The sequence below is a fragment of the Schistocerca piceifrons genome, chromosome 2 (assembly GCF_021461385.2).
Source record: "Schistocerca piceifrons isolate TAMUIC-IGC-003096 chromosome 2, iqSchPice1.1, whole genome shotgun sequence".
Taxonomy (NCBI): Eukaryota; Metazoa; Arthropoda; class Insecta; order Orthoptera; family Acrididae; genus Schistocerca; species Schistocerca piceifrons.
In genome coordinates, this window is record NC_060139.1 from 657,285,429 (window position 1) to 657,300,511 (window position 15,083).

At 40.9% G+C, this 15,083-nt stretch overlaps 1 protein-coding gene across 1 annotated transcript in view; it reads left to right on the forward strand.

The window, feature by feature from the left end:
- LOC124776994 (unconventional myosin-XV-like) overlaps positions 1-15,083 on the forward strand; it is a 465,068-nt gene that overhangs the window by 226,319 nt on the left and 223,666 nt on the right. The window contains exons 40-42 of the mRNA XM_047252242.1: positions 1,142-1,329; positions 6,604-6,776; positions 8,152-8,280. Of these exons, the coding sequence (XP_047108198.1) occupies positions 1,142-1,329; positions 6,604-6,776; positions 8,152-8,280 (490 nt within the window). The remainder of the gene's footprint in view (positions 1-1,141; positions 1,330-6,603; positions 6,777-8,151; positions 8,281-15,083) is intronic.

Genomic DNA, 15,083 nt, shown 5'->3' on the forward strand with positions numbered 1-15,083 from the left:
TTTAAGTAGTTCTAAGTTCTAGGGGACTGATGACCTCAGAAGTTAAGTCCCATAGTGCTCAGAACCATTTGAACCAAAGAAACTTGCTGCGTATTTAGTGCAAAAGTGTTACTTTCTTGAAAACTGAATTTTTCACTCTGCAACAGTGTGTGCGCTGATATGAAACTCCCTGGAAGATTAAAGCTGTACACTGAACCAAGACTCGGAACTTGGGACCTCTGCCCTTCCTGGATAAGCACTCTACTGACTGAGCTACCCAAGCACACCTCACAACCCTTTCTCACAGCTTTACTTCTGCAGTACCTCATCTCCTACCTTCCAAACTTCACAGAAGTTCTCTAGATACTCAGTTGGTAGAGCACTTGCCTGTGAAAAGCAAAGATACTGAGTTCGAATCTCGGACCAGCATACAGTTTTAAACTGTCAGGAAGTTTCATATCAGCACACACTCTGCTGCAGAGTGATAAACTCACTCTGAGAACATTCCTCGGGCTATGGCTAAGCCAAGTCTCCGCACTATTCTTTCTTCTGAGAGTGCTAGTCCTGCAAGTTTTGCAGGAGAGCTTCTATGAAGTTTGGAAGGTGAGTGATGAGGTACTGGCAGAATTAAAGCTGTGAGGACAGATCATGAATCATGCTTGGGTAGCTGTCAATAGAGCACTTGCCAGTAAAAGCCAAAGATCCCAAATTTGAGTCTCACTCTGGCACACAGTTTTAATCTGCTGGGAAGTTTCCTGTTACCTTCTTGTTTGTGTTATTAAATGAAATATTTGTTTTTCGTTATAAGCAAATTCGTAAATGGTTTTTTGCTGTTTGAACTCATCCATAAATGGCCATCATGCAGCCATATCTAAATACAAATTAAGCTGATAGTCTGTAAACTGACTCACTCCATGTCATTGTGATATATCCTGCAAAGTGGGCCATCGAACATTTAACTAACTAACTACTCCATAAATATTGTATGTACTGCCCCAGCTGTTTTATAAACATAATTTAACATGTAAAGTGAGAAAGTATGTATACTATATTGATTTCTTGAACAGTCTTAATTTTTAAAATAATATTTATAACTTTTTTATGTAGCAGCAATGATGACAAATCAGAACAACAGAAAAATTAACTGGGAAAATTGTTTCAGTAATACAAATGCTCTTCCGAGGCCACGTTCCCCACCACCTCCAGTGCAACCTGGAGGGTTCTCTCAGCAGCAGTTGCAGCAACAGCATACGTCCTATCAACAAGTTGGTGCTTCTAGTCGACTCATGGACAGAGACCGCCGTTCTTCTGCATCAACGCATCTGACAGATCGTATGGAACGTATTGAGAGTAAGTACTACTGGGTCACATCCATTTACTGTGCCACGTGCAGAAAATGATCCAGTATTTAATACACTAAATCAGTGTATTTAGATTTGATGCTTTATTTTTACAATTATTAGAAAAGTAAAACAAGAACAGGTCATTGAAAACTTGTTTATCACAAATGTCATTGACTCTTCTCTCGGAATTATTTTTCCAAGCCTTCCATACCTACATTATTTTTCCTGTATATTTTTCTATTGTCTACCTGCATTACCTACGAACAAAATTATTCTTTTTAAACACCGACAGCTTTATGTGTAATGTAAATGTTTTGGTTGGCAGGAGAGCCAACACCGTGTTACTAGAGGAGGCCGAAAGGCACGCGTTTTAGCTCACGCAGGCTGGCGTGAGGTCTGGAACAGGACAAGGAAATTAGAATTTAGAAAAACGGACGTAGCTGGTGGAATACTTAACTTTAATCCATTAACGGTGAACGTCGGTCTGGACAGTACATGATTCACAATATCAATAGTAACTGATAATGGCGCCTTGCTAGGTCGTAGCAAATGACATAGCTGAAGGCTATGTTAAACTATCGTCTCGGCAAATGAGAGCGTATGTTGTCAGTGAACCATCGCTAGCAAAGTCGGTTGTACAACTGGGCGAGTGCTAGGAAGTCTCTCTAGACCTACCGTGTGGCGGTGCTCGGTCTGCAATCAGTGATAGTGGCGACATGCGAGTCCGACGTATACTAACGGACCGCGGCCGATTTAAAGGCTACCACCTAGCAAGTGTGGTGTCTGGCGGTGACACCACAGTAAAGTTTATATTTATGTGCATTTGACAACTCTGCTACACATGATCCTAGCTCAGTGATTGGTAAATATATAAGCTTCATCTTTCTTTGCGTTGTGGCATCATACGTATTTCATATTTTGTGTTCAGAAACATAATTTTGTGTTCAGACTGTAAAAAAAAGATTGGTACCTAATTAAAGACAGGTCCGTTGTCTTGTAATGACACTCTAAGGAGATGGAACAGAAATGTAAATCTAGGAAAATGTATTTGTGACATGATCATTGCTGACAAGGCTGTTTATTCATGCTCTTGTTGCTGCATTATACAGTGTAGCTTAATGGCTAAATCTATCATTATATTATAGGCAACTTGAAAATCCCACATGTAAGCAGTAGTAGTAGTAGTAGTAGTAGCAGCTTTATTCATCCGTAGATCTCTTTTTACAAGGATATAGGACATGTCAAAGTATTTACAAATTTAGATCAGTTTAAAAATAAGCGAAACAGACTTCTAGCTAGAGACAATCATTAGATTTACTCCTGGTATGCAATACTTTTTTACAAATAACTTATTAAATAATGTAATGCCACATTGTTCACTAATATCTCACTATCAGTCACAGCACACACTATACACACATTGTTTCATAACACTTCACTCACTACACACACACACACACACACACTGTTAGTGCATATCAGAAAATTGTACATTAGGTACTTAGTGTTGTCCTTTTTTTTTTTTTTAAATATGCACTTAATGAATATTTATGACTGTAAAATGGTCATATTCTGGAAGATTATTTTGTCCTGCTGAGATCTATCAATGTTTAGTTTCCACTATTAAATTCCAGCCCCATTTGGTAGTTTATCAGATTTGTAACTCCCATAGATATGCTTTGACCAAGGTTATGAGTCCACGTCTTCATATGTCTGAAGTGACATGATTGGTGGGTAAAAAATTTTTAAAAATCGCTTTTGAGTATAAGACAAATTTCGGATTTTGTCAACATAAATTATCTTCTAAATTATCAATACATTTTTATGATTTTTAATTATTTAAAAGTAATTAAAACATCATATTTTAGATGAAACAAGTTATCTCTGTTGAGATATTTTAACTTCATAACAATTCTTTGAATAATCAAAATGTTTTTGAACATGTATTCAGGTGATGCCTGTAGAACAGGCAGCAGCAGCAGCATCAGTGTCAGATGTCTGTATGCGCACAGGTGCTGCTTGACACAGTTGTCTTCTGTTACCTGTCTAGCGCAGTGTTTGCCGCTGCCTTTTTGCAGCTAGCAGCCTGTGCTGCTAGTCCCCGAGTATATGATGTGTTTGCTCTGTCCTCCTTTATTTTTTATTTTTACTTTATTTATTTATTTTTTTATGCATAAATAATCTGCAAACCAGATCATCTGCACATGATTAATTGGAAATACACTTTAGTTTCATAATGCTTTTTAAGAAAAGCATCAAAAAGCAGGTGAAGCAGTGCACTCATATTAGATTTGGTGTGATTAAGTTTGTGGACACTGTCCCCCATGAAACCTATTACATCAGTTGAAAAAGAGGTGATTTTGACTTCCAATAAATATTAGTGATGTTGGAGAAACAGAAAATCTGATGCAAAAACTTGAACCACATTATGAAACCCAGTAAAGTAAATATAAGTAAAAAGACTGATGTGGAAGGAGATGAATAATTTCAAGCAATTTTATGTTGTAGCAAAAATTGTCTGTTATGTCACATCAAAACCAACTTTTACTGTGCAAAAACGATGCACAAAGTGCTTCCATCTTAGGCAGTTGATTAGGTATAAATCAAGTGCTTGCAACAATATTAGATGGACACAAAGAGTAGAAAATTCAACAGAGTTGTGTCACATTGTCTTCTAAATTTGACAGCGGCTCTCCTGTGTTCCTTACTGAACTAGCACCAGTGGAAAGAAGGATAGATGGTAATGGCTTATCCATAGTTTTTTCTTTCGTATATGAATGCCCTGCTTTGCAGCCCAACGTACACACTATATGGATGGGCTGTGAATTGTGATCAGATCATGCATGTGTTAAGAGCATTACGAAAGGCAAGCGATTGCCTCAGATCTGAATCCAGCATACAGTTTTAATTCAGTAGGTAGAAAATTATTGTTTGAATGTGATTTTTTTCATTTTTATGCAAAGAAATTCTCTCTCTCTCTCTTTTACATTTATGATGTCTGTATTTTTGTTTATTCCAAGAACTTTGTATATGCCAATGGACTATTGTGATGTTTCACTGAATAAAAAACAGTTATTGTAATTAGAACCAGAATTTGGTAATCATCTGGGTCTATCAAATGTACCAAGTACAATATGAAACTGATGACATGCAAATGTGATATTACTTTGATAATCTGTTAGTGCTAAATCATGTGATAATCTGTTAGTGCTAAATCATGTGTCCCAGCTGCTCTGTCCTGGTAGATGGCAGTGCAGGGGCATGTTCCCTGTGGGTACCCAGGTTCCACTTCTAACTTTGTCTTGAAGGACTGGTATATACAGAACATTATCACTATAATTGTTGTGTATAAACTTGATGTGTATTATTATTATTATTTTATTAGTTTGGCCTACTGAGGACAACCTGAAATAACTTGTCTTATTTCTTTTCTCCTTTCTTTCTTTCCAACAGTTTTTCATTCTTTCCCTGTGTTGGCTTCCTGGCTGATTAAAACTGTGTGACAGACTGAGACTCAAACTCTGGACCTTTGCCTTTCACGTTCAACTGCTCTACCAACTGATCTACCCAAGCGTGACTCACCTCTGTCCTCACAGCTTTACTTCCACCAGTACCTCATCTCCTACCTCCAGGAGTGCTAGTCCTGCATGTTTTGCAGGAGAACTTCTGTGAAGTATTTCAGGTAGCAGGTGAGATACTGACAGTAGTAAAGTTGTGAGGACAGTTTGTGAGCCGTTCTTGGGTAACTCAGTTGGTAGAGTCCATGTTCCAAGTTTGACCCACAGTCCGACATGCTGTTTTAATCTGCCAGGAAGTTTCATGTCAGTGCATAGTCTGCTGCAGAATGACGAATTCATTCTATTTCCAATGTTGTTCTCTTCTTTCCTCTGGTCATATTACATTTGTTGCTTCATTTCCTTTCTTCTGAAAGGCCTTGAAACTGTTTGCTTTTCCTCAGAACTTCGCTCTTTCTCCTATTTCTTCCTTCATCATTTCCGTTTCCTTAGGCTTGTTGTAACTTCTGTGATCCATGTCATGAATAGTTTAGTGTTTCTGTCAAAAAAGTTAGTAATTATTTTTGTTGTTTTTTTCCAGCTGGCCTGTTTAGGTGCCCATAGAATAAAACTCTTCTCTTCCTCATTGTGTAACATTCGTTCTATTTTTTGATAAACTTCTTTGTTACTTTTTAATTTCCATTTCCCATCATCTTATATTGGACCCAAAATTTTCCTTGTTATTTTCCTTTCTGTTCATCTGTTAAGAACCCTTTTTCTCCAAGCTGAAATTTATGTCACATACTAAAGTGTATGGCCCTTGGTGATGTAATAAATTTAAGATTTTACATCAGTGCAATCAAAAGATATGGCAGTTTACATCACATCTTTTGATTCTTGCAAACTCACTCATGAAACCCTTTGGGGTACTTCCCTTTGACCTAAATTGTGAAATTAGGTATGAAGCAAGGCCTCACAATAGAAGTAAGGAAAAAATCTAGAAAAAGGGGTAGGTTTCTGGAAAGCCATCCAGAACCTCAGGTCAGGGGAGACTTACCATAAGGTATGTGTAGGAAAGACTGATTGTTGGGGTCTGCATCAGATGAGATTCTGTCTTCCAACTTTAAGCTCTCAGGTTGACCTGTGTTTGTGGGTGACTTTCCCAAAATCTACCCCTTTCCCTACACTTCTCCAGACCTTTTCCTTCACCCCTCAACCCTCTTCAACCCTACTGCTTGAAGAAGGAACCATTGACTTAAATATATATCTACCCAACTTTTATACACACACACACACACACACACACACACACACACACACACACACACACACACACACACTCTCTCTCTCTCTCTCTCTCTCTCTCTCTCTCTCTCTGTGGAATTTTCCCAAACAATAATTCTGTACATCAATAGTGACTGTATACTGCCATGATACATTGTCACCACCAACGAGCAGCTTGTGTATTCAGTTTTTTACGTAGATTGTTAGGGTGCATTTCTCACTTCAGATTCTCTTGAATATGTATCCCAAAATTTTTCTTTTATTGCTTGCAGTTGAGTCATTTTTCTCCTCTTGATTAAAACAGGGTTTGCTGCAGGATGGAGGTTTTCGTGGTGTGTAAGTTTAATTCTGCTGTGGTGGTGTGTGTGCACTGTTTATATTTTCTTCATTGGATTTGTATTTTGCCATCTTTTGGCAGTGCACTCTGCTGTTAATGTATTTAGAATTTTTGTATGGAAGTGTCTTTCTGTGTTAACTAAAATTTTTCTTCAATGTTTTTGTAGTTGAGGAGTCATCTGAATTCCTGCAGCCTGTGGATTCAGCACCACCACCAGCTGTAGAGCGACAGGATCCTAGCCATCAGCTTGAGGCTATTAAAACAGTGCTGTTTCCTCCCAGCACTGCTGCTTACTTCACATACAATAGAGTAGCCTGGAGGCTTATAGTCAGGAAAGAGGTCAGTTCCTTGTTAAGAAATTTATGTGTGGTCCGTCTGGAGTTTTAAGGTTATAGAAGTACTGAAATAAAATTAGCAACACATGCGAAACTAACATTTAATTTTGTGTGCTAGAAAAATTGGAAGAATGAGTTAAAAAGTACAGAAACTGCTGTGAAGTTTTACTCTGAAATTAGTATGCTGCTTAAAACTTCCCTTCATATTGAATTATCACATGTATGTTTCACCATCTTGCAGTTTTGTTTGTAATGGATGATAATATAATGAACAGATTCACGTTTTGATAATGGTAAAAATGTCACGAGTTGGAACAGATGGACAAAACACCTGTAATAATGAATAGCTTGGTAGTCAAGAACTAATCAGATAGCAATAAAGAGGAGAAGGATGCTATTCTGTGCTGTAGTGAGTGCAGCCCATTCTCTCAAGTTCTGTCTGTAAATATGAGGGCATGCTGAAAATTAAAGCCTCCAAAATTTTTATTCTGTGGTCAATATTGGTCGAGGTATTAAATGTCATGCATGTTACTCAGTCAACCATCCCAGTTTGCTGATGCAAGTTGCAACCCTCTGCTGCTAGAGGGCTTTGAATTGCAGTGTGTAAAGTAACTAAATCGATGTGTTGCAAACAGTGTGCTGTAATTGAGTCTCTAACCGCAGAGGAGTTCATCCACACATGAAGGACCCTCTGCTTCTGCATGTCAGTGCCATACCACACATGAACACTGCAATGTCTTTAACAATTCGATGCCTTGGGTTCACTGTCATTGATCACTCTCCATACTTGGCAGCATCTGATTTTAATCGGTTTCCAGAACTTAAAGAACACCTTCAAGGACCTCACTTTGATAGTAATGAAGTGGTGCAAGCAGAGGGGAGGTTGTGACTTCGGCAGGTTGTGGCTTCAGCAACAATGTTGAACATTCTTCACTGACAGTATCAACAAATTAGTCTCCCTTTGGGAGAAGTGTGTTCATCAACCGGGTGACTGCGTTAAGAAATAATTATGTAGACATGAAGAGTAAAGATGTAGAACGTTAATAAACCTTGTTTTATTTCGAGAAATTTAAGAGTTTTCCCATAAAAAAGTCAGAGGCATTACTTTTCAGCATGCCCATGTAATTACAATATGCCTTAATAGGATTTAAAGAATAAAATTTTGTTATTATTATGTAAAAAGATCATGTATTCTCTTAGAACATTTGATTAGATATAAGTGAGGGCTTGAAGCTCCTGAACTTGCTGAGTAAAATAAATGTATGTTTAGAAATCAAAGGTCAAAAATTCATTTGCATTAACGAAGTATCAATGTATGTATAAACTACCATTTGGAATACTTATCCGGTAAGTAAAATCTGTTGTGGCCTATCTTGCAGGTGTTCACACCTAGTGAAGTCCTCACCAGCCCATTGGCCTTGCATCTAGTCTTTTGCCAAGTTGTCCAAGACTGTCTTAGTACTGGTTGTCTTCGTATTTCAAGGGACCAGCGTACCAAAATGAGAAAGGTTAGATTTTTTGTGTACACTGAGTATGTATCACTAAAAGCAGGGAGCAACACACATCTCACACAAATTAATATCTAGTGTAGAATTTTATCATTGATGTAAGTGTGTGTGTGTGTGTGTGTGTGTGTGTGTGTGTGTGTGTGTGTGAGAGAGAGAGAGAGAGAGAGAGAGAGAGAACGTGTGCATTTTACTAATTGCAGTAGAAAATTGTAAGCTTCATACCTTTCAAACATATTCACCTCCATATATTTTAATACAGATGCTAAAGACTCTAATGTCAAATACCTTAAATTGTGTAAACTTCAGCGTAGATGAATGATAAGTCTTGAAGAATCACTGTAGGTATGATACAGCATACAAAAGATGTCTATAACTTGTTTCCCTGATTTACACGTTAGCTATACATTATGTACCTGTAGTAAGATGTATTAAAACATTTGATTGGAAACAAAAATGAGAGTATAGAACTTGGTATGTTTTTAAGGTCTCCTCCAGTACAAACTAAGCGAATTTATAGTGGACTATTATGCTGGTTGTTAAAACGCAAACATTTTTTGTGTGTTTTTATTTCAACATTTCTGTCTTAGTGGCAGTGAATGGGAAGACAGATATAAAAGAATAGATAAGGGAATGTTAAGAAGAGTGTCTAGGTTATTTAGTGGCAGTGAATGGGAACATAAATATAAAAGAATAGAAAAGGGAATGTTGAGAAGAGTGTCTAGGTGTATGAGGGAAAGTATGAGGCAAAAAGTGATGTATATGGAAAGTACAAAAGTATATAGCAGACAGGAGAAATTGCTGTGATGGAAGTGATGAGATGTATGGTTAGTAAAATAACTTAGCATGGGGGGTGGGGGTATTAACAAGTCAGAGAGAAGGGGTGCAATGACTGGCAGTTTGAGTTGGAGAATGTATGCAATAGTGCCCATGAAAGGTATGAATTAGGGCAGGCTGTTCCAGCTCGTCGGCTCCGTTGTGAGCCGCGGAGCGCTCCCTGCTCCAGGGAGCCGTGTCACTCGCTGTGACCGTTCAAGTGGGCCGGCAGGTGGCACGGCTGGCTCAGGCAGGCGGCAAGGCAAGCCTTTTGATGTGCCAGCTGCGTCTCACGAGATAGACAACCTCATACTCTTAGCTGCTAAGACGTGGTGACATGCAACACCAGGAAATACGATGTTCAGGAAATAAATAAGAAACAACAGTTTTACAAGAAATTGCATACTAAATTTATTGGGCCTCTGTAGCTTGACATTTTCTTTTCATTACATGATCGGAAATATCAGGCGTCAAAATGTTCGCAACGTTAATGTGGAGGATGGTCTTCATTGTTGCATCCTGAAGAAACGATCGTTCCTTATTTTTTACTCTTTTCATTGCTGTGAAAAACTCCTCACAACAATACCTAGATCCAAACATGCACATGATCTGAGCGACATTGTTGTGAAGCTTGGGAAATGTTTTTTGCTGTAATGAACGATACCACCGTGACCAATCCAACATGTTGTAGTACCTCTCTTTCAACAAAGTTGAATTTTGAAATCAATAATCTCCAATTTAAGTGACAATGACAAGTCATCGGGGGAAACTGAAAAAGGAGTGCTGAACAGCTTAAGTTCCATTTCCCTACTAGTGAGGTCTCGGAATCGTGTTTCAAACAACGTGATGAGCTGCTTTAACTTTGCTTGGTAATTGCCGAAAGTAGTACCTTCAGGTAGTTTTAATGAAGCAAGACGATTGAAGAACGTTAAATTACTAATCTGCCTCTCAAATAAACGTAACTTTTCCACGAATGCTTTGATCTGGTCGTGCATGTCAACAAATAGCTGCCCTTTGCCCTACAATGACAGATTTAAATTATTCAGATGCATAGTTATGTCAGCTAGTAACGCCAGGTCTGATATCCATTTTATATCTTTCAGAAAACGCATTTCTTCCCCTTTCATTTCGAGAAAAGATATATTTCCTCGCGAATGGCAAAGAAAACATCAAAAACTTTTCCCCGACTCAGCCAACGAACTGTACTGTGGTAAGGTATATCCCCATTCTACGCTTCCATATCTTTCAGGAGTCCTTTGAATTGGCGATGATTCGTACCATGACGCCGCACAAAATTCACACACTTCACGACATCTTTCATTACGCCACCTAGCTCTACTGTTTCAGCACACAGTGCTTCTTGGTGAATAAAACAATGAAGAGTCAAAATGTCTTTCCCGAATTCGTCCCTGAGTTTACTTTTCACACGAGACACAAAACCTTGGTGACGCCCGATCATTTGTGGTGCACCGTCTGTCACTACAGAATGGAGTTCATCCCAAGGCAAATTCATATTGTCCACAGATTCACAAACAGCTTCAAAAATGTCACGTCCTGTTGCGGTGTACTCGAGTGATACCACATCCAAGAGTTCTTCAGTTACTTGCAGCTCCATGTCGACACCATGCACAAAGACTGCAAGCTGAGCACAGTCCCATACGTCGGTGCTTTCTTCAAGTGCCAGCGAAAATGCAACAAAGTTCTTCGCCTTTTTCCTGAGCTGTGTCTCTAAATCCGCTGCCATGTCCAGGATTCGACAAGACATTGTTTGCTTTGACAGGCAGACCCCTTCAATTGCCTGCACCTCCCTTGGAAACAAACATTCTGCAACTGCTACCATGCACGATTTTACGAGTGGCCGAAAACAGCTTGCCCATTGTCGCAATGATGTGAGCGACCCTGTAGTTTGCTCGAATTGCAGGTTCAGTAGTGTTTTCTCCGCTCTCATTCACCTGAAAATTATAAACACTTTACAGAACACGAACTATGTTGCATGTTTTGATACCCTCCGTATTACGAAACCGTTTTTAAACTTATGTCTCCTGGTATGTCGTTCTTAAGCCTGGCTACCAGTTCTCTGCGTGCAATGCATTCTACCTGATCGTAGTGCGCTGCGTGAAGACGTGTATAATGTCGTTGTATATTGTACCTCTTCGCAAAATTAAATACTTTATGACATACTGTGGACGACCATCCCTCTCAGTGAATACAAAGGTATCCTCCAATAGAGGTACAGGGCTCCCGCGGACAGTCATAGCTGTCATTGAACATGGATTATTGTGTCAGTTGCGGCTGCATGCGGCCAGGGGGCAGTGAATTCGCTTTCCCCCTCCACGCGGGCTCCGAGCTCTCGCAGTGAGTGCTCCGGAGCGCTCCGGCTCCCTGGAGCTCGGTTGGAACAGCCTGAATTAGGGCTTATATTAGGAGTGACTGACAGTGTAATTTAAAAGAATTTTTTACTTGAAAGTCTATGGAACTCTGTGGTTAATGTGTGTGGCATAACACTTGCCTTGTACCCACTGTTACTTGATAGTTGTTAAGCTGGAAGCTTCTCATATCGCCTACTCAAATACAAGAGGAAAATGATAACTGATATGATGACTTTTCTCTCCTGATGCCTCTCTGAATGTCACTCTCAAACTGAGGACGTTGTGACATTCAGTACTATTTGCAGATTATTCATCAGAACTGACTGAAAGTAGGAATACAGACATATTTAAGTGCATGCTTTCTTGATGAAATCTTATCAGGTTAGCAACTATCATGGGGTCATATTGCTGCAGAGATTCAACAATTTTCCTATTAATCATTTTCAAGCAAACTGTTGAGTCCATGTCCCGATTGTTCCTTTTATAGTTGCTGGACCAAAGATTCCATTGTTGAGTGGCCAAAGGGGCAGCCAGTTGCATGCCCCTGAAAGACATGTCCCGACCAGTGGTGATGGGCCCCAGACAGAGTGGAGGGGGATCCAGGCATAGAGTCCTGCTGTGTGTCTGTTCTGCTCGTTGTCTTTGCTGCTTTCACATCAGAGCGTTACTTGTGTAGTTTTGCTAGCACCACATCCCAGTCAGAGCTCATTTGGAAACCACTGTCTCGGTTAACATCATGATCATTTAGCAAAATTAGGTAGATAGAGTGCTACTCACCATAAAGATGACCCATTGAGTTGCAGACAGGCACAGCGAGAAGACTGCTACACATTAATAGCTTTCAGCCAAAGCCTTCTTCAGCAAAGAAAGCACCCACACATTCACACAAGCAAGCACACCTTACATACACATTATCGCCACCACCAACAGCTCCGACCGTAACGCGACTGTCAAATGATAATCAATCTGAAGTGGGGTGGGGAAGGGGGAGGTATAGCTGGGTATGGATGGGGGAGAGCACTGTCTAGTGGGGCATCTAGGGACTAGAGACTGCAGGTGCAGCATCAGGAGGTGGGGTGTGGGGGGAAAACGGGGAGCAGAAGATGGGAGAGCAAAGAGTGGAAAAGGATGGGAAAATACATTGGTAGAGGGCACCACACTAAAAGGGTAAGAGACTGTGAAAAAGAAGAAGGCAATAGGACGAGGGGGCAGAAACTGTTTGTTGGAGGGTTTGGGGTGAGTAGGTTCCCGTAGGTTGAGGCCAGTATACTTTCGGGACCGGAGTATATGTTGTAAGGATAACTCCCATCTGCACAATTCTGAAAAGATGGTGTTGGAGGGGAGGGTCCAGAGGGCCTGGGTTGTGAAGCAGTCATTGAAATCAATTATGTTATGTTCAGTTGCATGTTGAGCCACAGGGTGATCTGCTTTGTTCTTGACCACAGTTTGGCAGTGGCTGTTCATCCTGGTGTAAAGCAGGTTGGAAGTTATACCAATATAAGAAACTGTGCAGTGTTTGCAGCAGAGCAGGTATACAATGTTGTTGCTTTCACAAGTGGTCCAGCCTTTGATGGAGTAAGATAACCTGTGAGATGACTGGAATTGGAAGTGCTGGGTGGGTGGATTGAGCAAGTCTTGCACCTGGGCCTTCCACAGGGACGTGATGCCTGTAGCAAGGGGTTGGGACCAGGAGTGGCATAGGGATGGACTAAGATGGTGTGGAGGTTGGGTGGTCTAAGGAACATCACTTTGGGAGGGGTGGGAAAGATCTCGGGTAGTATGTCCCTCAAAGCTCTGAAGAAGGATGTGGTTCAGTTGTTGCAGTCTGGAGTGGTATTGGGTGCTGAAGGGGCACTCTTTTGTAGCTGGTTCTTGAGATTGGTGGGAGGATTCGGGGATGTGTGAGGAAATGGCACAGGAAATCTGTTTGCTGACTAGTTCTGGGGGATAATGCCTATCTGTGAAGGTCTTGGTGAGACCTTCGGCATACTGGGAAAGGGGGCTCTTGTCACTACAGATACGCCATCCCCAGGTGGCAAGGCTGTATTGGAGATGATTTTTTAGTGGAAGGAATGGCAGCTATAAAAGGCAGGTACGTTTTGTGGTTGGTGGGTTTAATATGGACAGAGATGTGGATGGAGCCATCAGAGGGGAGGTAGTCAATGTGTAGGAAGGTGACATGCTCGGCTGGAGATGTCGGTCAGTGAGGGCTGAAATCCTTTCAGTGGGGGCTCAGTAACTAGCTACAATAGAGTGTCTTGGATTGTTGCATTTGTGAATTTTGGAGAGCATGTAGAAGGTGGGTGTGCAGGTTGTCATAGAGGTGAGCAGGAAAATAGATTCAGTAGAAACGTCATGGGAAGGACCTAAGATCTTAAGCAGGGATTGGAGGTTATGTTGGACATCTAGGATGGGATCATTCCAGCTTTCTGCCAGTTAGTCACTGCGACTCATTGCAGTGGTGGAGCCTTTGTCTGCAGGGAGGACGATTAGGTCAGGGTCTGTTTTGGGACTGTGTATGGCTGTCCTTTCCTCTGCTGAAAAATTTATGTTATTAGGAAGGGACCTGGGGAAGGATGGTGAGGTCAAGTTGGAGGTAACGAATTCTCGGAAAGTGGCCAGGGGTAGTTTGGTGGGAGGGAGGGAGAGGATTGCAGTTGCATGAACTAGAAGTGGCAGGTTTCAATGTTGGAATTAGGTTGGCTTTGCCTGGAGGGATTGGTGGCAAAGAAGTGTTCCCATTGCAGGGTTCAGGAGAAGCAGAGTAGGTCCTTGACACGCCCAACAAGGTTAAATTTGCATTTAGGGCTAAAAGTGAGTCTTCTGGATAGGACTGAAACTACTGTGGAGCTGAGGATTTTGGTGGAAAGTGTTCGAGGATTTTTTAGGTTCTGCAGTTGGAATGTTGGTAGGGAGTTTTGTGAGATGTGTCAACTTGAAAGGTTCATTAGGCAAGGTCTTGGTGCTAAGATGATGAATGGCCACTGCCAAACAGTGACCAAGAGCAAAGTAGACCACCCTGTGGCTCACCATTCAGCTAAACATAACATGTTTGATTTCAATAGCTGTTTCACTACCCAAGCCATCTGGATCCTCCCCTCCACCACCAGATTTTCTGACCTGGATCTGGGAGTTACTCTTACAGCTCATTCTCCGTTCCAAAATTATCCTGGTCTCAAACTACGGTAATCTACTGTCCCCACACTATCCACCCAATAGTTCCCACTCCCTTGTCCTGTTACCTCCTCCCTTTTCACATTTTCTCACCCCCTTTGCATGCTGTAAAGTGCCATTTGTACCCATCTGTCATTTGCCCTCTCCTGCTCCTCTCCTTCTTTTCCCTCCGTCCACATCCCACCTGCTGACACTGCACCTGGCAGTCTTCCCACCCCACTCCAGATTTCTATTCAGTGACAACCACATTCTAGTAGAAGCTGCTGGTGGTAGTGGTCCTGTGTACATGTAGTGTGCTCACTTTTGTGAACATGCCTGTTTTCTTTACTGCAGAAGGCTTTGGCCAAAAGCTGTTAATGCGTAACAGTCTTTTCATTATGCCCGCCTGCAACTTGATGGGTCATTTTTACATTGAGTAGCAATCTATATGTTACTATAGTTGATATT